Source organism: Dermacentor variabilis, chromosome 4 (assembly GCF_050947875.1).
Source record: "Dermacentor variabilis isolate Ectoservices chromosome 4, ASM5094787v1, whole genome shotgun sequence".
In the NCBI taxonomy this organism is placed as follows: Eukaryota; Metazoa; Arthropoda; class Arachnida; order Ixodida; family Ixodidae; genus Dermacentor; species Dermacentor variabilis.
This window is the reverse complement of record NC_134571.1, coordinates 164,854,256-164,879,884: the sequence shown is the minus strand read 5'-3', so window position 1 is coordinate 164,879,884 and position 25,629 is coordinate 164,854,256. Positions and strand designations below refer to the sequence as shown.

Genomic DNA, 25,629 nt, shown 5'->3' with positions numbered 1-25,629 from the left:
CCCTCGTGCCTGGGCTGCCCGGCTGTGCAATCTAGACGGACCGGTAGCCGTCTCAATCGCTTCTGAAATTGGTCCCACCAGGTTGTCGCCGCCTGTGATCGTTCTGTCGAGCAGTCCAATTCCGAACCACATTTCGCGCTCTCCTAGCGTGCCACCCGCCGCGCCCCACCCCGCACTCTTCTTCTACTTCGTCGTCCACTCGTCGCACTGCCCCCCCCCCCCCACGACACCGTGATTCAAACATTTTCTGCCGTAATAATTATAATTATAGTAAAGGAGGAAGAAACAACATTGGCATAGAATTCAAAGGCTTTGACAGGAAGGCAGCGAACATTTTCATTAAATATGTCCACATTCAACGGCACTCTTTCAACGTGAGGGGATTTATATGAAGGATGCAGCATACCGTCGTGAACAACCCCACGGAATGTCTTGAAGAGGCAGCCAGTTAGCCGCATTGATTGATCATTTAGGCACTTGAAGGCTTCATCGTCGAAGGCTGTGGGAAAATTCTAATACGAGTCGTAACAGAGAGGATTCTGCAAAAAAGGTTAGGCACGCAGACATCACACAAGAGAAGACAAGTCGACAACACGAACTTCTCTTGTCTTCTCCTGTGTCCTGTCTGCACGCCTCACCTTTTTTGCATAACGAATCCTTACCAACTAGCTCAACTTTCTGTCGTTTTAAGCTTCAAATAGAGCGAAATGACATTCTGAACCGCGTAAGAACATAGTATCATCTATTTCGCGGTACAGAGTACAAGCTAGGAGTACGATGATAGGTACTCTAGGGCGCAGTTCTCGACCGACTTTGTAGGGCATACAAAACTGATTAGACCACAGACGCTTAAGGAGAAGTTTTGATAAAGACTAAAAGTTAGACACTCAATGAAATGAAAGCACGACCGACTTAATTACCTTTCTGTAAGCCATACATTAGTGACGTTCAATAAATTGGAGGGCATTTAATGGCCAGGTGCAACGAAATGTTTGACCGCGTAAAAGGCCCAGTTTCAGATAATTTAGAAATGTAGTAGCCCCTGTGTAAACTCTTACGCTTGAACTACAGGTCCTTGCGCCCCAAACCGCTCGTAAAAACCGATGGTTTTCATACCGAAACAGATAAAAAAACACGCAGCCGACGAATGTTACGTACACCGGAGAATGTGGAGAAGCAACGCCCGCGCTGTCTGCTTTCCTTCCTTGTATTCCGTTCCGGTGTATCAGTGTCCAAATCCCGCACATCTACTAGCCACAGAGTTGTTATACTTTGTTAGCTGCTTCGCGCGCTGTGACAACGCCGTTGCGTTCCCGCGATGTTCTGTTAATGCGAAGTATTCTTCGAATACAGCCGGTTTTCTCCAGGCGGTTGCCTACGTTCAACGGCAGGGCGTCCATGCCTTCTGCCTCGGCTCAAGTAGAACGCATTGCACTGGCCAAGCTAAAGGTGCGGTATAGTCTGGCTTAACGCGAACGCGATCCACGCGTGGCGCAGTTACAATACATCGGCGAAAATTGGACGCTCTACAGTATAGTGTGACATGCGCGGGTATATAACACGTCCTATTGCACGCCGGGTCAGCCGGAAGTGGGTGCATGGCGCGCTAGCCTGGCTGACCAGCAAAATGCTGTTCGGGTTCAATGAAGCGAGCGTTTTGCGTTTGCGCCTTCGACAAACAAGCGCTCGCTCGCTGCGCATTTATCTGCTAACGCGGAGGCAACAACTGATCACCGCGCTGATGCGGGTCACGCTTAAAGCGCAGGGTGAAATTTAGCGTTCTTGGCGTCTCCGGCATGACGTATCCGATTTCACGGGTGGCTACATGGCACGCTGGAAGCGCCTGACTCGTCGACCAATCAGATTGTTCAGACAACTATCGCCATCTGTAGTAAAGTTGAGGCTTGGCACAGCCGGGATATAGGGGATCGGTGCTAAGTGTGCTTAAACTCGTGGTCAGACAGGCCTGACTGTGGCCATGATAAAGCTTCGCCGAGTTCGCTTTGGCGACATTGCATTCCTGCAAGGCTTGCCGCCGCATCTACACCATGGCCGGCGTGTCGCGTTATACTTCGTAACAAATGCAGCATGCGGTTCCTGTTGGTTTCCGGCGCTGTGTCACAAATGATTTGGTTCCTCTACTTCGACGCATACGATGTGGAGACGCACGAAATATCTTGATGATGCACTACTGGAAATGATAACTCGAGAGTATCACCCTAGAATACAACTTACTTTTGAACGTTACACTTAGTTTTTATACTCGATCGCGGCATATAGTACTTATAGTCACCCCGAGAAAGCGTTTGATAAGCATATCTTGATGGGTAAGTGACTGCTGTTGAAATACGCTTTGTCCATCTTCGTCAACTGCAGTTTACATGCTTTGTGGGTGTTGGCTGGTCCGCGTCGCACTTGCCGACTGCGCTGCGGTGCACCGTTTCGCGACGGCAAAAAGATGTGTTCGGCCTTCCTCTACTTAGCGTTTGTGTCACACAGCCATCGCTCGTGTTCGTGTACGTAATTCTTGTAACAGTTAAAATCACGAACGCCACAGGAAGAACGCACGCCGAGAGAGATGCCCTTCAACTCGGAATTGATGAGCGATCAATGCGCCTGGCTGCCTGAGCGCGAAATGGTGCAACTGAGACATCAGCATCTAGGTATGGTGTTTCAATATTCGCCATATCCGCATCGCTACCGCTTTGCCACAAGGTGCACGCGTCGTCTTCTTAGGCGTTATTTAATAGCTGCTAATAACAAAATTGGACAATTACCAGCCCTGAGGCTTTACCAGGATTACTTTGAGTATACGCTAAGCATTTGTAGTCAATTTAGCCCAAGTAAAATTTCCTTACAGTAGGTCTTTAAGCATTTCTTGTGACTTTTGAATGTGAAAGCATTAATGTCCATTCGAACGTCGCTGAGCGATCCTTTGAGTTGTGCACTGCGAGTAGCGTACGATATCGTTGTGTGTTGCCTGGGCATCAAGCAGCAGGAGACTGCGGTGCCAGTGCCGCATGCCATCGATGCGCCGACGACAATCGGGCGACGCCCTCTCACTTCACGCAACACCTGGCGCGCTACTACGGCAGCAGGTGTTCCCCTCTCGACCGCTCTTCTCCGTCCACGCATGCTCGCAGCGTCGCAGCCTGTGGGAATCTAGGTGCTATTTGGCTGCTGCTGAAGACGCCGCGAGCTGCTTGGCTCGATGGGCCATTTGACGCTTTCACATCAATACACTTCATAGTCATTGTCAACATTGTCACGCCAGTGTGCTGTAAAACGAACAGAAGCAAATAATGCCGCACCACGGTGCGCAATACGCAGAATAATTTAGAATTTCTTTTCGTACATGTAAAGGGCAGCGTGATTACACTGAGTATCGTAAATGTCCAAGGTTTCTTAACTGCTCTCAAGAATGAGCTAAACGACTCTTCCAGAACGTGTCGTAATCAACGTACAAGCCTTACGGCCAAACAATGAAATCTTCCTTACCTCAGTAAGGAAGCCTTCATTGCGGTGAGGCTACCTTATGTCACTCTGAAAGCTTCCTTACTGAGGGGCCCTCGGTGAAGGCTTCCTTAGTGCTTCCTCAGCATAAGATAGCTCCAAAGCTACCTTCATGCGTCCTTACGCCGCTCCTGGCCCTGAACGAGCGCTTCACCTCACTGCTTAACCACGGGAACTTTGCTTGCGCATGCGCGCTGTCGCCCACCTGCGGAGAAGCGCGAGCACGGTAAGTCTTACCAGGCATGTTCGTTTTAGTCACGCGTGCGGCATGAAAGCATTGCTAGGCGTTGCTAGTCGTTGCACGACGCCGGTGTGCCAGCGTTGATGGAGCACATCAAGTTTTGCGCTGTAATTCGCAACTTTTTTAAAGTTTAGTAGACAAAACTAGAAGAAAGCGTCCACGCTTCTCTATATTAGCTCTTCAATTTAAAGATTGTGCGACGATACAACATTTTTTATTGAATAATGATGTTCGCGTAAAGCTTTTAAGAGATAATCTCGAACCCAGGCATGCGGCAACCGCTCCTTACGTGAGGACGGGTGAAGGGAGCTTTCAGAGTACGCTTGCTTCCTCCATCGGTCCTTCGCTGTAGGAGGCCTAACGTAAGGTTAGGAAGCGCTCGAAGGAGAGGAACGTTTCATTGTTAGGGCCTTAGCATTTAACCATGTCAACTTGCTACACTGGAGACCAATTACAGTTGTAACAACGAGGAGAAGGAGTAAACCAGGAGATATGAAAACAAATAACTTTACGCGTGTTGCAAAAGCGCAGGAGCCATATTTTTTATAGTAATTAATATTCGCTTTCTGTAGTGCTATGCTGTTATTTGCCAGTAAGAGCTTTGTAAATTTCTAATCCCTTTTGAACAGCCTGTATGACATGACATTTAAAAATAAGTAATCTGCACACTGAAGTATTAAGCAATATTGAAATCAACTGCCAGCGCCATTGTGTGGAAATTGAACAATAATTGTACAATCGCTGTGCATTCTGGCACACCACTGCGCCGTAATTGTTTTTGCAGCGCAGCTCCTAGCCGCGCGCTCCTACGTTGAGCGTTGGCGTGCCTCGGCGTCCCTCTGCGGCCCTAGTCACCGAGCGAACGAGTGCAGCGAAAGATAAGACTGAACGCGGAGTGCACCGGGGGATGAAAGGCGGCCACAGCGAAGAGAGCGTGAGGAGGAAAGCCCAGGAGGAGACTACCAAGAAAACATAACATGAAAAGCGGAGGTGGGGCGTATAGCGAAAGGGTCAGCAGGAAAGCGTAGTGCCACGCAAGACGGCGTCTGCGGCGACGGCCGCTATGAGACAGCGCCAGTGTAGCGCGCCGTCGTCTGTTCACCGATAGCATGCGGTCAGCGCGTCGACCGATACCGTATATCGAAACAAAGCGCTGCATGAGCTGAAGTTCGTCTGCGGCTGCTGCTGAGATTCACCCCAACGCGTCATCCACGCGCTGCTTCTCACGTTGTCGCAATTAGTGCGGCCATCGCGCCACTCTTGTTACCGCTTACAATGCACCACCCGTGCTATCAAATGTGTCTAGAAACAAAAATACGTGTAGAGCTGTGCATTAGGAAGCATCGCAATCATTGGTGAATTTTAAAGCGAAGCGTTCTATGTCTGACTGGTTCATCCGTGAGCGCCGAAAACGCACTGCAGGGAAGCTAACTTACATATAGGCGTAGAAAACTACCGTTTACATTCGCAGTGCCGCGCCTGCGTTGACTGGCTGGCCAGTCAGTGTCTAATACCAGCGCGAAGCGACGAGCTCAAGAGTCGCGCATGCGCACAAAGTTTACTAGAAGCGCAAGTTTTGTCTGCTATGCAGGGCACCACCCCTGTCGCAATTAACTGAGCTTCTCTGCTTATCTGAAACAGCAAGTGCGCGTGAACACGGGCTCGTCTTAGGATCAAGGAACAAGATCAAAACCCCTTTCTTAAAGAAAGATGGCTGAACGGCGCGCTGCACAGGTGAACTGCATTTATCTGCATTGCATTACGTGCATGACGCAATGCATTGCCGGCCGTCAACATGGGTAGGCCGCAGATGCAGCGCACGACAGAAGAACAGGCTGCCGCACGCGAACGTAAGCGCGAGCGCGATCGTGTCCGTCAGGCCAATCCCGTCTATCGGCAACGGCATGCAGAAGCCATTTGGGAGATGCTTGTGCAGTCGAGATCCGTACTGGTGTTCTGATAGTCAGCGTGTACAGCATACCCAACACGTCTCGTTGTGACGCGGAAACGTTCCTGGCAGAAAAGATGAAGACCCTAAAGCCACACAGTGTTTCGATGCTCATGTGCGGTAACATTACACCGATGTGGCGATAAAGCACGGCAAATGGAGCGAAAGTTTCATGCTAGATCGCTACTCGGTGAAACTATAGATGTTACCGAGACCCACTGACGCAACACCGTTCTTGCATTGATCTCACGTTTGCAAGCAGGCTGTGTTGCGATGGCAGAGCCTCTGACCGTCTATAACAGCGAACACAAGGCAATATAGTGCAAGTGTAGAGACCTTCTCGAAATTGCCAGTGTGTGGATGCAATCAACGGTTACGTTATCTAAAATCAAGGCTACGCAAATTAACGAAATCTGCCTTCATTCAACTTTCATGTTCAAAAATACAATCAAATCACATATGCACAGCATCGGATCGCTCAGCGTTTCTTGGGCTCGTTGCGTGGTCTTTGGCTTCGGACTTTCACTTTGATTCAGTTTGCATTGGGGCAAAGCTTCGCGTTCAACCATCTTTCTCTAAAAAAGGGTCTTTTATTTTTTGCCTTCTGATTCAGCCGAAAGCGACGGACTGTATGGCGTTCCATCGCAATCAGATAGCAAGCATAGAGGCAACTGCAACACATATTATTGGCGAAAGCAATTAAAATAATACTCCAAGCGCGTTTTCGCCGTCGTCGTCGACGCCGTCGCCGTGATGTTTCCTATGTCCGACAAGAGGGCGGCTGCGCGCCGTGTGATAGAAGTGCCAGTGAAAGCGGGCGACGGTGACGAGGATGGTTGGCTCTACCGCGCTGTTGTCCATCGCATGCAAGGCAACGGCGCGGGTGGATAGACTACGGCGGCTGAGTGCGGCCGCCCGATCTCTATGTTGAAAATCATCATGAAAGCGGAACACAGCCTAGGCGGACCGAGGTCTGATGGCTTTTCGTTCGCTGTGTTCTAGCCGCTTAGCTCGCGTTCAAGTGAGCGGAAGCTCGGTGGTCAATTTGCTCGCTCTTGCTGACGTCTTCCTCGCGCCAGCGTTTGGACAGTGCATATCCGCTGTCATTGAGTGAGATGTTTTTATGTTTGTTAGTGCGTGCGTGATACCATGTTTGTCAATTTATTTAGTATCCGAATGTTTACACGTTTATAAGGCCGATAATACTACCACGTTTTTCTTGGTTTATCTGTCTGATAATTTGTGATTGCAATAGATGCCTGGTCTTTCGGCCTAACTGCGACTTTTGGCGCAGATTTTTATTCTGAATAGCATGATCTCCTGAGTAGAGAGGTATCGAGGCGTATAATTGACATAGAAGAAGTAGTCAGCAGTTCTTTGTTTGGCGTAAGAAAAAGCATAAAACTAGTTTTGAATGAATTAATCGATGGCCTATTAGACGTGCACCACTCTTCGGAAGAGTTTGTCAGCTTGAAGGTTAGGTACGAGCCGCAGAATCATAATGGTGCAAAAAGATATTATTGTCTTCAGCGTAAACAGGGAGCAAAGCTAAGGCAAAGGGGTAAGTGATTAATATATCTAAAAAATAACAGCAATTTTTTTCTGAATATCCAGAGACTACCCAGTTCCCAAAGAAATAGAAGGTGGCCGACGCCGATCGCTCACGCAATAGCTATTCGCACCTGCCGGAGAGCAGGAGTTTATTTGCGTATACGAAAACTTCCTGCGTGGCCATATAACCCTATCGAGCTTTTTCGGCACGTATACGACATCGCCCTGCCAACTCTTATTTCTTGGGGATCCGTTTTAGTGGAATTTTTAACAGTGCGTTGCAAGCCACCTAGATTTTATACAAGCCACCACAAGCTAAGTAAGGGAAAGCGGACAGTTTGGAGACGCCGGCACCTCTCTCTTCATCCGGTCACCTATTTTCACTGCACTGGCTCATTCCCACCAAACCCTCTCCATTTGAGCGTGCTTCTCGCCTCTTGCCATCCAATTATATAAAAAAACGCTCAAGGTAGGCAGTGGTATTCATTTTGAAAGCAAACAAAAGTTAGCTCCTATAAACGAGGAAAGCGTTTGATTGGGCTGTTCAGGCGACGCTGCGGGTCACCACCAGATGCTTGCATCGGCGGTTACGTAAATTAGACGTTAGAAGATTGGAATAAAAATATATTGGATTAGTTTTACGTTATAGGGGCCCTGTTCACATTTAACTATTTATTTTCTTCGGACGCTTAAAATATATGCCTGATGTTTAGCATACATTGCCCATTTGCAGTAGATATGAATATAAAGTGTGTTGTGGCTGACAGCTAAGCTATTTAAATACAGTATTAGATAATCTGTTCTGTGAACACACTAATAACCGCAAATATAAAATGCAGCAGGTGTCTCGCGTTACTTGTGTTTTACCTCTGTAACAGCATACGAACGCGTCATTATTCATTAGTCTGCGGCCGCTACAGCGGCATCTTCCTAAGGGCCGCCACCCCTTCCCCCTGGGCTGCGCAAAGGGCCACTTTGCTCCTCTTCAGAGTCCTTCAATAATAGTTTGGCCGTCAGGGTGGCAGTCGTTGTCGTCGACTATTTCTTTTTCCTATAGTAACCTCTCACTAGCGAACCTAGTGTAATGCCCACAAGGCTACTGAGAACAATTTCATTTGCGCTCTATTCGGAAACCGGTTCCAATGAATGAATCAACAGCAGATTTAGGTGCATATAATCTAGACAAGGCAGCAACATATGGCCACAGCAAAAAGCTCCTAACTCCTCCTGCTCATTAGTGGCACCGTGACATGCGTGTGCCACTCGCAAAACCACTGACTTTGTAAGAAAGAACACCTAAGGAATGGAAAATTGCGGGGATTATTTTCCAAGCAGAAAGTTTGAGAACAATTGCGCAGTTTTTTTGGAAGAACAACGATGCCAGAAATGGAAGGTTTCCTTAGCTATGATCGTTTAACTAATTGGTTGCCTTATCTACGAGCGTGTAATTTTCAAGGCGTGGCTACATGATGGTATGGAGCCAGCATATTCCGGTATTGGGCGTCTATTTAGTCCAACTTTTCTATAAGGAAAAACATTCGATTTATAGACGTGCAACATAACTTGATATTCGCATTTGCACATATCTATTTTTAAAGAGCCCCCCTAAGGAAACATCAAATTATATGCAACGGTTTCATGTATATTTGTAAAAGATTGCGAAGTGGCTTAAACAGGTGTCTTACTCACAAATACAGCTTCCACGTTGGTTGTGCGCAACATTGATTTGGTGGTGACATCGAAGCCATGAGGGAACATGTATATGCCACAAGCCAATGATTTCTTAATGGGGCGTTCATTAGTATCAAAATTTTGGAAAGATCTTCTGGTAAATATATCTTTTAAAAAGAAACTCAATGCGATTAGAAAATTTATAGCCCACTTCAGAATGAATATATTCCATAATCAGGCGACTATTTAACTTTCTCGCTGGACAATAGCGAAAGAAAAGCGTCAATGAGGACCTTGGGGTGATCGCCTACGACGTGATGGTGCCGATAGTCCGTATACTGTTTAACAGCCTGAGGGAGGAAGAATACTTTGTCAAAACAATCACCTACACCAACCTCCTTCCCACGAGCGTTGTGCTTGTGTGGCTTGCTAGATGCGCGAATCGTTTCCTATATGGAAGGACCGCAAATGCGTAAATGCTCATCAGCGTGAGAGTTTATACCTTCAGTCGTGCTCTAGATTTCGCAGTGTAGCAGCAAAACGCACAAGTCGAGGTTACAACCCCGAATAAATTTTTATGACGTTCTTCAACGCTATCTGCGCGCTTAAATGTCAGTTGTCACTTGTGTTATGCTCATCATCCTTCCCTGCCTTCTTCTGGACGGTATCTCGCTGCCTTTTCGAAATAGGAAGATTAAGGCCGTCGACTGCAAGGTTTCTTACAAAGATGACAGCATATAACAATGGCCTAGCGATGGTTCTCTTACATTGGCATCGATGGATAGTGCATCGATTTGCGTTATATGAATGCTTGTGCCCCAAAGCGTTCCTGGGGCACTATAATATATGCTTTACCTGCATTTACAAGTATTCCCATCTTTTATAAACACGCTTAGCCAAGCGCATGCGTACGCATATATGACTATTGCCAGAGATTGAATTAAAATGCGTAATATTTTGCTGAAAAGTATCGGTTTGCAAAGTTACATAGTGATTTGAAGCCTGAAGAGCGAAGTTTAGGCGAATCTACGTACTGCCCGTAAGTACCATGCCGACTAAACCGCCTTGCTTGCACCTCCCAGTGATATCAGCGCCAGAGTTCCCTTTAGTACCAGCTATATTGTGTACAGCCAAATACTACACGCAAACAGTAAAAGTACCACTCCGATGCCTACGTCGTCCTGGTTTCCTGCTGTTCCGGTTGTTTCAGAACCAAGCTCCCGGAAGCATGTATCTTGGAACCCCATCAATCGTGGCACTCACCTTAAACGACCGCCAAATAAGGGCTGAGCGGCAGAAATTTCCAACTGTGCACTCGTTACGTTAATTTTAGCCGCAGTGTGTCTCTACTAATGCCCTAGTTATCCACACGACTGGCAGGCTCTACAACTACTATAAACAATTCATGCATGTTGAAGGGCAGAAGAGGTGCCCGTATTCATTACAACTTTTTACTTGTACACGATGTACAACGTTTGAGTATTTGGCAAGAATCACCTACATTAGACGTTGACATCTGCACATAATTGTCTTGAGCTACTCTTGCAATGCTGCCGACAAAAAAGAATGTATTCGCGGATCTGCGTGAACTGGCGAACATTTTTGCGTAGATTCATTGTACCAATAGAGACTTAACGACAACGTTGGTGAGGGCGTAATCATGGCTCTATTAGTGACAGTGGGAGTGTGTGAAAGACATCTAGAACATCTGTACAAACACTACTACAGATGCAGTGGACTCCAGGAAAATAAACTGGCTTAAATAGAAATGCCTGATAAAAAAAACTAATCGTTTTGCGAACTGCGGCGAAACGGTACCGTTACTGAAGCTACCATCCACATTAATGACACATGCAACAGGATAATCTGACAAGCATATGAAATACTGGCGCTATATAAAAGGACGAAAACCCATTCGATGGGGCAAGCGAGAACGTTGACAAATTAATGATGTAGAGATTGAAATGCTGTTTCATCACATGGAATTCGCTACGCAAGCAGTAATCGATGAAAAAAGAGAGTAATGGAGACGATAGGACCCAGCCGGAAATTTGGCTGCAAATACTGCTTCGTTCACCACGTCAAGAATAATAGACCCCTGACCATAACCTCGTTACCTGCCCTGAAGAGACAGTTGAAAATATCGGGGTTGCTTGTGCTGAAAGTCATTATTCCAATAAGAAAGAAATAGATATTTATGTTATTCTGTGCGTTACTGCTGCAGCCCAGATGACAAAGATACCTTTCAATATCTGGCGCGCTATATTGAGCACGAGGACTACGCAGTGATATTGGGTATCCATACATGCATGGTCCTAAAATCTTGCTTGAAAGAAGCTACAGTATTAGACGCAGAGCCCTCTTGTTTAATCAAGATAATATAAAATGTTTGGGCACATTGTGAACAAGAGTATTGTCGGAGATATTTGTGCCCTCCGCCTAAAGAAAACTTCGAATAAATGAACAATTTTTTCCGACTGTGGCTGTTCCGTTTAAGCGGAAACAAAAGGAACCAAAAACAGCAGCACCAAAAAAGAAAACCTCTTGCGTGGACATTATGTCCACGGCCGTCCAGAGGGCCCGTGAAAGAGCAAAGAGGCTTGGCCCCCCAATAGCGATATGGGAGCAGCCAGCGGCTAGCCGGAAACCCCAACGGGGTCTCTGCCGGCAAGACCCTCAGGAGCTCAATAAAGTTCTTTGTCTGTCTGTCTTTCCCATGCCCTCTTCGGCAACTTGACGTGCGGGTTCCCAGTGCACCTATTGGGTAAGCACGCACTCAAGTTGCAAAATAAAAACACTCTCTTCCAAGTGTTAAGTCCTATAACGGCCAAAAACTAGGCCGCTAACGCACTTGTAGCTCGTCTGCTCTTGGGTAGGTACCCGGCAGCAGCACTAGGCTGCTTCCCACAGATAAGGCGGTAGCTTTTCAATAAGACCCTTCCTGGTTAAGCAAGGGGTAGGCAAATATCATGCTAAAATAAGTAATTATAGCGTCTCCTTTTGCAAGCGCGAACTGCCACAAGTAGCCGTGTGCAAGTTCGCCAAACATCCGTGCTCATTAGGACAGGTGAATTTTTGGCACGCACCATGATGCGAAACCACCATATCCCGCATACGCGGTAGATTTTCTGTCACAACAGAAAAGACAGAAAAAAATCTATAATTTCACTTTATTTATTTACGCAGATTGTTTTTTTTTTCTATGAGCATGAGCTGATGGCGAAAATTGAGCGTATATTAATATGTGACCGCCCTGCACTCTCTCTCCCTACCGGCAGACGTGTAATTATAAGCAAAGAACGCCGCCAGCTTCTTGAGCATGTAGAGCCGAGGGAATGGCCCGTAGCCGCAGCTACCATGGGCGTCCTCCAGCTGAATGTCTGCAGGGGCAAAAGTGTATTCCACGTTCGTCGCATTCGTCTTGGCTTTGCAAAGCTGCATTGAATAATCCCGAGACAACAACTCGTAAGAGGTCACTCTCTGTGTGAAGTCAAGTGCCTTACAGATGAACACAATAATAAATTACGTTAGGCATTTCCGAAAAAAAAATGCTTCACTTCTAACCCTGAGAAGTGCGTGCTCGACAGGAGGAAGTGCGTAATTGCACGCTTTGCGATGGCAGGCATAATAATATGCTAGACGTTAAAATCCGTATGTTCATAAAACTGCGCCGTAAGTATCGTTTTCATGCTATTGCTCAAAGAGCCTTAACGGATGTTCCCCAGCACAGCAATGCCTGCCAAAGTGTGCAGTTACATAGAAAAATATTCAGAATAACCGCGAACTTCGCAGCGCAGAACATTGTTTCAGTTGCACCAGCCAAGGGCGAGTATTGACAGCACTATATTGACAGCTAACATTGTTGAAACGTTTCCATTCAGTGCTGTACATGCACAGGCGGATGATTACTCCAATTTTACTTCTGACTACAGAAAAAAAAATGTGCACGTTCTTTTCTGATCGCAGAGCGCCTTGGGTCATTTGGCATAACCGTAAAACACAAATACATCTGCACCACGGTTTGAAGCTTATCGAACATGTGCCTGACCAGCAACGTGGCGAGAGGCGAAACCCCTCACCACGTGACACATGTGAACGACGCGTCATCGGAGGACACTGCCTCAGGGATCGTTTCAGTTCCTATGGCACCATGTCTGGCATTGTCCAAACTTTCATTATTTCGTATTTCATTTGTGGATGCATCGCGCAATTATGAAGAAAAACTGAATTGCGCAGATTCAACGCACGTGCTGGAATCTATGCGAAGTGAAGCCTGAGTAAAGCGGTTACCTAAATTCTTGATAGGTAACGATGATGCAAACAGTTTTATGCTGACAGATGTAAGCCCAGAAAAATACGCGACGCGTCTGGCAACACTCAGGGATTCTCTATCTACTGTGTCACGGTCCGAACCGCCCATAAAGGGAGATTGATCAAGAGCGAGGCCACACCGCCAATGGCATATGCAAAATGTTGAATCAAGGAAGGTAAAGTACATCAAATAATTTGTGAATAGAAAAAACATTTTCTTAACAGATCAGTGAGCTTTAGAGACATACGTGAACAGAAATTGTTGTATGTTGCTGTAAGAAAAGTGCATGTTGTATGTAGGCAACGTACTCATTAGAACATGCCAATTCTGGTGGATTAACCAAGAACCTCTAAGCGCATGCATTGTGGATAAACCAGAAAAAATATAAATCAACGAATCCAACAAACACATATCGCACTTTCAATAACAGATATGGGCGTTTTAAAGATGCGTGTGAGTCCACATATTTTCGTGTTTAATCCCGGAACTAATATTGTGTCAATCAGAGCAGAGCTGAGATTACGCCATCAGCTTACAACTGTTTATAATCCCCTTCGTGCCTACCATCGTGTCATCTTTGTTTGCACGCACGCGCACGCACGCGCACGCACGCGCACGCACGCGCACGCACGCGCACGCACGCGCACGCACGCGCACGCACGCGCACGCACGCGCACGCACGCGCACGCACGCGCACGCACACGCACGCGCACACAAGCGCACGCACGCGCACGCACGCGCACGCACGCGCACGCACGCGCACGCACGCGCACGCACGCGCACACACGCGCACGCACGCGCACACACGCGCACACACGCGCACACACGCGCACGCACGCGCACGCACGCGCACACACGCGCACACACGCGCACACACGCGCACATATATAGATATATATATTTGTGCGAGAAGAATGTGGGTTAACTGTGGGGCCCATTTTTTGTTCATCATATCATAAGTAGCCAACAAACGAAGACACCAAATACAACAGGGGAAATTACTTGTACCTAATATTTGAAGTAAACAAATATAAATTTAATGACAACTGTGGTGCATGAAAGGGCCACTTGCCGCAGGTGGAGAGCGACCTTAAGTCTTCGCACTACGCGCACCATGCTCTAACCAATTTAGCTACAACGGCGCCATTTTCTCATCCACTTACTTCGATATGTAAGTTTTACCACTAGAACTAACGTCGGGAGAGTTAGCCACCTCCGTCCTCGTAAAGCGAAGACGTGGAAGTGTTCCCTACCTACGGTGAGTTATTTTTTCATCCACTTTAATCGTCCTAAATTATTGTTTACTTAATTCAATTATTGATTAGTACACGTTTCTTCCCCTATGCTGTCATTGGCACCTTTCTTTGTTGGTTTCTTATGATATGATGAATAAAAATCGCGCCCCTCGGTTAACCCCCTTTTTTATTATCACACAACGAGGGTCTCGAAGCCGGCAAAACTGATGCCTTCAGGTGCCACGTGTGAATTTGTTGACCAGTTGCCTTCACCCAAAAAGATCACGTACTCGCGACCCCAGCGGCAGATAGGATGTTCCACATCCGCCGCCAAGGTTTGTGAGTGGCGGCTCTGGCTAACACTCCCAAGCTTAGTTCTGGTAGTGAAACGTAGACACCCAAGAAAGTGGAAGGAAAAACGGCGCCGCGGTAGCTTAGTTGGTCAGATCATTGATCATCGCATGTCGGATGCGAAGGCTTGGGATCGTTCCCCGCCTGCGGCAAGTTGTTTTTGCATCCACTTTAATTATCGTTATATTTATCACTTATTTAATTGAATTACGAAGTACAAGTAATATCCCCTATGGTGCCTTTGGTGTGTTCGTTGGCTTCTTATGATATATATATATATATATATATATATATATATATATATATATATATATATATATATATATATATATATATCATAACTGAAGAGGTCACCAGCGTAAAGCTTCTTTTGCAACATGGAGAGGTAGTATAGAACCGCACGTATTTACACAACAAATAAGTCCTTTACTAGCTGTCTGACAACTTCGCCTCAGTTTCAATTTAGCACTACCGTTCTCCATCTCTTCTTCTCCAATTATATAATGAGAATCTTTGTATCCAACCCTAACAAGAAACAAGTGCACAGTGAATGAGCAATGTTCATTTAGACTGTCGCGTGATTGCCAGCATATCCATAATTTTCACGCATTAATGTGAAGAGCCACGATCTTAAAAGTTCAACTCAGTGTCACCATGCCTGCTCTGTGGGCTTCTCACCTTGGTAGGAAGGTTGCGAGGGCTATCATAGGTGAAGACCAATTCTGCTACGACGTCGTACGTAACGAGGGCGTGGAACAGCCTGTCTCGGTAGAACGTATTGTTGATGGTAGGGCGCGAGCAGGCCTATTGGAAGGACACAAAACATTGTGGAACTTGACAGCACAGATCCGACAGCCCTACCACAAAATCTGTCGTGCCCTGTCTCATACTTGTTTTTGTTCCAATACAAATCACATGAAAACAAACAGGATAATGAAACAGGGGACAGGGTTTCCTGATAGAGATTGTACAATAAAATTCACACTAGTCACTGAAAAGCGCGAATCTACACTTTTAGTTGAGTTCCGCTTAAGCTTCGCTCAGATTTCACGCGCTGAGGAAACACTGCAGGGAACAGCCTAGATTTTGCATTTGACAAGCGCGTCTTGTCGAGACCCAGGCGCCGCTATATCATTCCTGCTGCAAAACCCCCATGAATCCAAGAAGATGCTCTCGCACGCTCGGCTTTGTAAGTGGAGCGCGAAGCGATCTGTGTTCCGCATGCCGGCCATGAGCGTTGTGCGAAAGCGCGCTAGCGTTTCCGCGAAGCGGTTTTGTGCCAATTGCAAACGTATGCCGGTCTGACAGGAGCGAAGCACAAATGCTCAACTGAAACATTCTAATATATCCGCGGAAATGCGCAATTCTGGGACTTGTCCCGTTCTAGCACGCTGTGAAAAGCCGTTGCCTAAGTTCTAACAGCGTTCGAAAATATATTCGCTAATGTTCATGTTTTGTTTTCCTACGAAATAAGAAAGAAAGATTATAACAAAACGTAGTCCAAGATAACGAATAAAGGGCCCAGATGCCCGGCGGTAAGCAGCACCCTAATAATTCCAATTGTTGACCAAGAAAACACAGCACTAATCGGAACATAAAGTTCGCGGCATGTGTCCGTAAAAGCGTTGTCGACAAACTGAAAAACAATATCGTTCTCGGCAAATTAGCACAAACTTTCAGTGCCACGTGTTACTCTTTCTAAGCAGTTTCTGCATCTTCGGCGGGCCAAATCTGAAGTTAGCGCAGTGTAGACATGTGTGACGTCGGATTCTGGGTATGCCGGGTACGGATCGCAGGATATGAGCCCCTCAGGAAAATATTCATGCGCAGCTGGAACCACTTGGTGACTGTTACGATTACTGTCATGATGAGGTTTACGTATGACAAAACTAAGCGATTCAACTTGTAGCTGACGTCGACCAAATGTGTATCTAGGCGCAGATCTCTCAATAAATCATGTTGTTCACACACCTCGACCTCACCCCATCAGGTCGTACAAGAAGACGTTGCCTTTCATTGACTTCAACTGGACGGTTAATTGCCGTCCAACTTGATTTTCCTTAAATGAAAATAAATTTTGGGGTTTTAGGGGCATGGAAAAATCTCGATCTCATTAATAAACTTCCCATAGTGGGGAAACCAGAATAATTTACGTACATAAGTTCCTTTATTGTGCAATTAAATTGTAAAACAAGTGCGTTATTGCGATTCTCCCTCACCAAAATATGTGACCGCCGCAGTCAAGATAGAACAGAGCCCTGCAGTGCAGAGACGTAGGCAATGTGAAACCGCGGTGGGTGTTTCGAAAATTATAACTAGATATAGTGGTCCTGATGAAGCCATACCTATGCAAATTACTTGCGCATAAATGTTTTGCACATCGTAACAGTATACTAGACCTTAAAAAGGATCGCAGTGCCCATGACGAAAATTAACACGAGCTTTACATATGACTAACAATTTTTTTGTGCGCGATGAAATAAACATAGGCGCACTCTTCGGAACAGAGAACGGAAATGCATTCAGTCACAATGAAGTTATTGTTGGAAAAATAGTTTGCACAGTGGCCTGCCAAATAATTCGTAGTTTTGTGGATGTAACAGGGTAGTCCCCTTTTTTTGGTGCGAGGCGGATTCAAAGCATGTTAGAGTAAAAAGGGTGAGGCTGCCGTATTATATAATAATAGGCAACCCGTCTTTAATGCTTGCACGAATGGCCGCCACGCTGTGACGCGCTTCGTAGACTTCGTGTACGGAATGAAAGTTGCCTGAAACACTGTCTATCTGAAGCTCAGCACAGGTATCACAAAGATAGCTGTTATGGTTTTACTCCCACGGTTGCTTTGGTGTCCGCCCCTGTGTCCGTCAGAATCCGTAGTTGGAATCCCGAAATCCATAGTTAGCAAGTTACAAAGATATACGATTCAGGCCGTGAGGACTGGAAGGCAACACTAACAAGTTGACCTTCCAGGGTGCAACCTCTCATCCACTCTTCCGATGCTATAGCCGTAAAGATTGCTGATTTTAGAGAGTACAATCGTGAGAACAGCGATGATAATTGTTGACTCCCGCTGAGAATCTCCGTGCTAGATCGATCTTATGGCTACGCCTTTGTGGTCTTGCACACGGCCTTTATCGCAGTGGCGAAAGCGGCCCTCAAATTATTTCTTTTTTTCTTTTTCAAAGCGTAATGAAAATGACTGAGCGTGACGGCTCCGTCTTCGTTCTAAAGTCCGGCTTCTTTCGCTCTGCTACTTGTCATGATTACTGGTTGGGATTACAGGGAGACTCTGTATTGGACCAGGCAAAATGTTTATTTGATAAATACCAAACAAGTAGAGCTGTAAGAAACTAAAGTTGCCTGTCTGTGCATTTATTTGTATTAGAGATTTATGGCGAAATGCGAATGACCAGATGATAAAGAAAGAGCCGAGTATTTAGATTAAGCCGCTGCGAAGCGCCACATCTGCAAACAAACAAGGCTTACGCTTCGTTCTTTTCATCGGAGAGATCCTTGGCTATCATCTGGGAATGTTCAATCTAACAAACACCACAAAAATAATCTGAGCCTTACTGCATACTAAAAAACAGGGTGATCGTACAAGAGTCATAATAATTCCTAGAATATATATATATATATATATATATATATATATATATATATATATATATATTATATATATATATATTTATATATTATATATATATATATATATATTTATATATTATATATTTCTCAGTCTTCCACGATCCCAAGATCCATAGTTAGCAAGCTACAAAGAAAGATGACTCAGGCCGTGAGGTACGGAACGCGGCACATATATATACATACATATATATCCAGTAAACGAGAAGAAAGGAATTCGAGAGGCTCGTTTTTTATTAGTAATATCATAGGAAGCTACTGGTCCTTGATAATTGAAAATAAGAAATCACGAATTAATGGGAAAGAAACAGGACGAAATAACATATTGGCGGCAGTTGGCATACGAACCCGCGTCTTCGCATTACGTGTGCCATGCTCTTACCAACTGAGCTACCGCGGCGCTGTTTTCCAATCCACTTTCTCGGGTATTTAGGTTTATCTACTGTAACTAACCCTTGCACTGTTAGCCAGCCCCACCACTCATAAGCCTTGATGGCGGATGAGGAGCTTCCTTTCTGCCGCAGGCGTTGCGTGCACATGACTTTTAGGTTAAAACTACTGGTCAATAAAGCCGCACATGCTACGTGAAGGCGTCAGTGGTGCCGGATTTGAGATTGTTGCTACGGTCGCGAACGAGATGAAAGGAAATCGAGGGGCCCGGTTTTGTATTAGTCGTGTCATAAGAAACCTAGCTGTAGTTCTAGTAGGTAAACATAAATACCCCAGAAAGTGGATGGGGAAACGGCGCTACGGTATTTCAAGTGGTGAGAGCATCGCATGCGTAATGCGAATACTTGTGTGGCTATGTCGCCTGTGGCCAGATGTTTTTAATCCACTTTCATTTATGATTTCTTTAATTTAAATAATGAATACAATATCCCGTATACTCTCCGTGGTATATGTATGTTTCTTGGGATATGGCTCTGTCTGTCTCTCTCTCTCTATATTATATATATAAACAGTGCTATGAACAGCAGTTGTCGCGCACCTGGGCAATCTCGGTGATCTGATGCTCTCGCAGCAGCTTCCCTTTCTTGCACGCGCCCCCGCATTTTTCGCCCAGCCCATAGTCAATGGGCCCACTACTCGTCATGGAACCTTTGTCACGTGGTGCGTACCACCGACCAGCCATGCCCAGGGACACAGCATACATCATGTTCGGAGGCCAGTGGTGGTGGTTGGCTGCAAGATGACTTATGCTGCTGCCCTGCAAAGTGAAAAAAAATTCTGCAACGATTACGATACTCGATAATGCGAAATTTGAGCACAGCTCTATAAGTACATTCACTTAGCGATCTGTTGGCCGGCGCGGAAAATATGTGTCGTGCGGCACGTTGCAAACGGAGCTGTCTGTGGTGCGACTGCCTCGATAAGCTGGAGAAGGTGAGAGCCCGCGCGGGGGTGACGCCTGGCCGCGATTCCCAGTCGCTGCCGTCGCCGATAAACCTCTAAAACAACGCGCGCTACTTTGGCACCATCTCATAGCCGTTGTCGTCGCACTAAGCTTTTCTTCTCACGCTTTCACCATAACCTTCTCCGCTTTCGGCCTCATGCTTCTGCTGCAGCCTCCTTTCCGCTTTTCTCCTCCCCTCTTTCATATCCGTGGAGCTCCGCGTTCGCTCTTTCATCCATCACTGCGCTCCTTCGCTCGATTACGCCGCCGACGCCGACACTCGCCACGGGAACGCACGCCTAGGAGCTGCGCTCGGAAAAAGCGAGGAAATATGTTCTAACAGAACTGTTTTCTGGCCCAGTTGGTGCTTGCTCAAGGACATAGTTTTGTCGCAAAGACACATAGAAAAGAATGGACGGCATTACAAACTGATTTATTTTGGGTGCCGATCCAGCAATAAATAGAGAGATACACGCATGTGTGGGCTGTTCACAAACCGTAAATTCGCAGCTGTCAAACAATCTCATCTCATACTGATAAACATAGGTGTTTTATTACTGTTGCGGTTTGAGTTTTTCTTTATTTAATATTGTTATGTGTAGAAAGACACAGAGAAAAGAGGCTATTTACAGGCTATTTACACTGGACTGGAGCCAGAGCACTAGGCCAACATTCGCTCGCGCCAAGGGCACAGATCCACTACGTCGTAGTTCTCGCGGCGGCTCGTCCCTTGAGCATCGCTCGATGATATCGTAATAATATTAAGCTTCTGTAAGCTCCCGTGATGTCTTATTGTTATTTATGCCAAGGATCTTAATGTCCCGGAAATATGGCTGACACATTGTGCAGGCAAACGTGCCACACCTTTTTCATTACATTTTGGACGTATTCCCTGGCTCATTCATTTATTCAGCGCCCCGTTTGCCCTACATTCAAGATTGACTTAGTATGTGCAAAATATTACGTGCGATTCACACACGGCTACAAATTCTTTTTTTTTTACACTCATAGACTGCACCGTTATAATTCTTAAGCCGCGTCTCTCGTCTAGAACATGGTAAGCGAAAGTAGCCACGTGTATTCACTCAGCTATCAGTTGCGGTTTAAATGTACTGCTACAAGTTGAGCTAATCATATAGCGGAAAACTCTAGCACTTGCTCGGCCCAATTTCGGCCATGCGAAATCCCTACACAGGTACACGAGATGTTGCGTGCCTCACTTCTTCTCTATTTATTTTCTTTAGCTTGCTCTGATGGAATCCGGAACGACGTAAGACACGATAATAGTTAGCTCTCGGTTTCTAGGGGTTCTCGTCATCATCGAATTCGCTTCGTACAGAATGGAACAAGACGCGTTGGCGAGACCGACACTGAGGTATTTATCAAGATATTCCGCGTATCTCGTTGCGGAAAACCAAGCTTGTTTTTTATGGCCATCTAAAGCAACCTACGCCCTACGTAAAAGCACCAGCATATCACATGTTGCCCACAAGCTTTTTAAGTGAGGCCTGAGCTCACTCGCCCGTCTATTTCTCAGGAAAGTGGTGCGAACTCAATCCGCACGCATGGCTGCCGGCATTAGCCAAAAGGCATCTCTATATTTAATATAGAACCACACGCAATTTCTGAACTTCTTTCTTTCGCTTCGTAGTCCATTGGCTTCATGTGGCTGAGTTCATATGACTGGCAGAAACAGATCCAACAGTCGTTATTAGCATAAATGGTTGAGAGTGGTCGTCGCGGAAACACGGACGCGGGAAGGAACATAAAACACAACACAAGCACCGACTGTCTACTGAAAGATGGCCGAAACGAAAAAATAGAACTCGTACGCGCATGTTTGAGAGGGGGCAGCACTGAAATCAATCAATGGAGGATATATTCTGGCTGGGAAATAAGTGGATATTACAAAAACTACAAACAGAACCTTGATCAAGATGGTGTTGAACGGGGCAGGCATTCCGGCTATCACTGCCCATATTATTGAGCTTTTGTTTTTTTAAAAATATTTTTACAGCAAAAGGCTTGAAAAACTCCGCCCCTAATAATAATAATAATAATAATAATAATAATAATAATAATAATAATAATAATAATAATAATAATAATAATAATAATAATAATAATAATAATAATAATAATAATAATAATAATAATAATAATAAACGAAACGAATAATTCAAGATGCATTGTTGCAAGTCGACTGGTATGCTGTAATCGTTTGTGAACAGCAGATCGGCTCTTGAACAGGAGGCATTGCCATATACGCAAAGGAAAAAATATATGTACAACTATCCACTCTGACTCGCATGAGGACAATGCAATCGACTGTGGGGATGCCTGTGCCGTACAAATGAAAGTCGGACTTGTGATATCCGCTGGGAATATATCTCCAGGCACAACCAAGTGTGATACCGAGAAGTTGATGACCACCCACTTTGCGTGGCTTAGCCATGATGAAACAATCCACGTGATCATCATGTGAGACTTCAATGCGCATTTTTCAAAAGCGTAGTAGAATCGTTTCACTCAGTTTATGCTAGAAGAGCCTGATCTGAAGTGCCACATCATTAGAAGTAGCTCAACCACTCAAGAACGGTCGTCCACACATCTACGTTTGGTCAATATTCTGTCTTACGTTAGAACCAAGCGAATCAGCGCATATTAATGTAATCACAAGGCCATCGCCACTAGCACTACAAATAATTAATATAGATTCATGTAACCTTGTATAAGCGTGTGTGATGTGCTACAGCTTCGCTGGTCATCCACTTTTACAGAGTGTAATGGCTTCCAATTTTTTGGGGGCTCTCAGTTATTCGACATATTGCGTATGAATCCAATTTTTTTCCCCAGCTATTATTATAGCCTTCGCTCATTTATTATCGCGTTGCGTGGCAGGTGTATGTAACGTAACGGATTTAGAAGCAACATCTTTATATTGATGTCGTATATGAGGTTCTGTAGGTGCCACTAAAATTTGCCGCTTTCACCCATGTACTTGTAATCGTAGTACGCGCAGGGCATGTTCTATGCCACGCATGGGAACTTTCCTTTCTCATTTTGTCCTGGTCACTGCTTCGCTGATGGCGTAAAATATAGGAATGAACGTGGACCACTTGCACATTGCAGCGGCGCAGGTCACGCGTAAAATGTTTTTGGAGTGCTTTGGAGCGACATGGCGCTGCATTTCGGTGGTATCACGTAGATCGGTGGACGTGAAACACAATGCTGGAATACGAGCCGAAATACGCCATATTCGACAGCACTATTGGACAGGCGTTTTGTGTCGCGTTTTTATGCGAAAACACGTCTTTCATGAATTATATGAGTAAGGCTTTGCCACTGTGATGTTTGAGTCGCACATCCGACAAAGCAGAAAATGAAGTAAACGGGAGCGCGTGACTAACAGAAGCTCTCGAGAAGAAAAAAAGCCAGGCAGCTCGGTTGGATGTCTTGTTCAGGGACCACTTCTAAAGGAATATTTAGGTGTTTCATTGGTCCATGCGGCATGGCCTTGTGTGCTGGCTTCTCCTGTCGCTAGTGGCGGCTCGCGAATGCGCCACTGATGCTCTCAAGCAAACTGCCTGACCTGCCTGGGCCTGGTCCTTTAAACTGCCCCGATAATATCGTGTGAGTGAGCTTCTTTGTGTGATTATTCGGTGTTGACTTCTAGAACTATCTAGGAGATGGTCCTAGTAGGTGACGTTGTCTTGCTACGTGCCCAGAAAGGCGGTAAAGAATGCAAATGGAGCGCTTGAAAGTCGCACTCTGAGGACTTCGGGGACGTGCATACTTTATCACTAGCCAAATAGGGACAGCGACAAGGAAAAATGCTGCAAAAAATTGGCAGTCACGGATTATAAACATAAAGGAGGAAGCCAGGTAAGCAACCACATAAACCTGGTAAACAGAAGGCGGAACACAGCCGGTGACAGACTCCGCGGTTCCGTAACAGATCAGGTGCCAATGAAGATATCAACGAGTGGAGTAACCATAGCCGACGTTAGCTGGCAACTTTGTTGCGAACAAAATGCCTAAACCGGTGCTGCAGTACAGTGTCATGAGTGCAAACGGCTCAGCCAGACAGCGAAACGGCCTGTGGAGATGAGGCCGAGACCAGCGAAGTGTTGCTTGCGTAAGTCAGCGACGCTTCGGCAGAGACTTATCACTACAAATAATGTTGCGGCATTTTACGGAAAGCCGATTATGAAATAGAATAAATATAACCAGTCTTATTGTAAGTTTTGCTTTCACAGGTCAACATTTGTCCACAAACTAAATGGAACTCTCTGAGACTCACTCAAAAAATTACATTTCTGCTTATGTCTCACTCGCACTCAGACTCATCCCAATTCAGCTCAACCACGCTCGCTCGGTTTAAAACGGACCAAAATTATTCTTAAGCAGGCTGATCATATTTGACCATATTATGACTGACCATGATTTTACTCGAGCGGGCCCCCTATAAGGCTCATCAACAATCGAATCGGACTGACCCGGACTCAGACTCATGCATCGGTATATGTGTGAGCGAGACCACTCACGAGTCAGTTTGTCAAGGTATGCAGGTAATTATCATCCATTCTACAGTTTGTGAAACCACTATTCTACAATGTGCCATTCTGCAATGTTGTACGCAAAGCTTGTGATTCGTGATGCGCTGCACCCCTTTCGCGGAGCTAGTCTTGAACGTCATCCACGTAGGAAGACTATGATCGTTGTTGAGGTATGAAGTCACTTACTCCAGCCGTTTCCTTGCGCGATTTCAATGTGCCTTCACGTCGATCGCAGTCACTCACTCGTTAGAAGGAGTCAAGCCAGCCATAGATGTCATGGTCTTCTATGCCAATGAAAGTGGCGATATTGTAGTGGCGTAATAAGCCATGACAGAGCACAAAAAGCACCGTGGTAGCTAGTTGCGAAGCGTCTTTAGGCATGGAAAAGACGGTCTAGAATGTGCAGTACCAAAAGGTATTGTTGTTTTCCGCCCATTACGCCTCTTCAGGCAGCAAGAAGGCTAAGTTACAAAGTAAAATGACCTCAAGCAACGCGATCGTGATTTCATTAGCTAGTGGAACGATGCTTCGTTGCAGCTGTGTATTTATAATATTTTCCATATATTTTTATTTTTTAAGCTTAAGCTTGTAGTCGCCGTTTTTTCTTGCACTGCCACAGATGCTTCCTTGCAGCATCTTGACGCTGGTGCTTTGTACCGTGATTTGTTTTCGGTGCGTACTTGTCTTTGTTGCCACCGTGTTTGCGAATGCTTATCTCCGGCCTGCAACAAGTCCTTGCGCTGCTGCGGTCGTCTATTAAAATGCATTGAATGTGAGTGCCTTTACAATTTGTGAAGCTGTTGACGCTGACCTGAGAGCACATTTAAAAGCAAGGGACATGCTCGCTGTAATACGTGGTGGTAATAGTGTTGCTGGGATAGTCGCTTCATACTATATTACGGACCTTAAAGCTATAGCATGTTAGCAGAAATCGACATAGGAAACTGGCAGGGAGCGTACAGCCTTCGGTTGTGAGCATGGCACAGTGGGAGGGGGAGTTGTACTTCGGCAGCAACTGGTTATGGGACGGCCGCGCGGCCTTTATCTTGAAAGCGATCTGTTTTGAAGGTGCATTCTAGGTGGGCTGACGGCTCGTAGTTTTGCGTGCGCTATGTTTTCCCCGCTCAAGTTGCATTAAAGCGATAGACAGTCCGATAGACCCTCGCTACTGCTGCCACGTTGTCTCACGCCCGCGTTTTGACAGCGAGTT

At 45.8% G+C, this 25,629-nt stretch overlaps 1 protein-coding gene across 1 annotated transcript in view; it reads right to left on the bottom strand.

Moving 5' to 3' along the window:
* Positions 1–12,121: 12,121 nt before the first annotated feature.
* The window catches only part of LOC142578042 (uncharacterized), a 172,915-nt gene continuing 159,407 nt past the window's right edge, over positions 12,122–25,629 (bottom strand). Inside the window, exons 8-10 of the mRNA XM_075687461.1 lie at positions 19,456–19,674; positions 15,501–15,626; positions 12,122–12,359 (exon numbers count right to left, since the gene is read on the bottom strand). Of these exons, the coding sequence (XP_075543576.1) occupies positions 12,162–12,359; positions 15,501–15,626; positions 19,456–19,674 (543 nt within the window). The 3' untranslated portion in view covers positions 12,122–12,161. The remainder of the gene's footprint in view (positions 12,360–15,500; positions 15,627–19,455; positions 19,675–25,629) is intronic.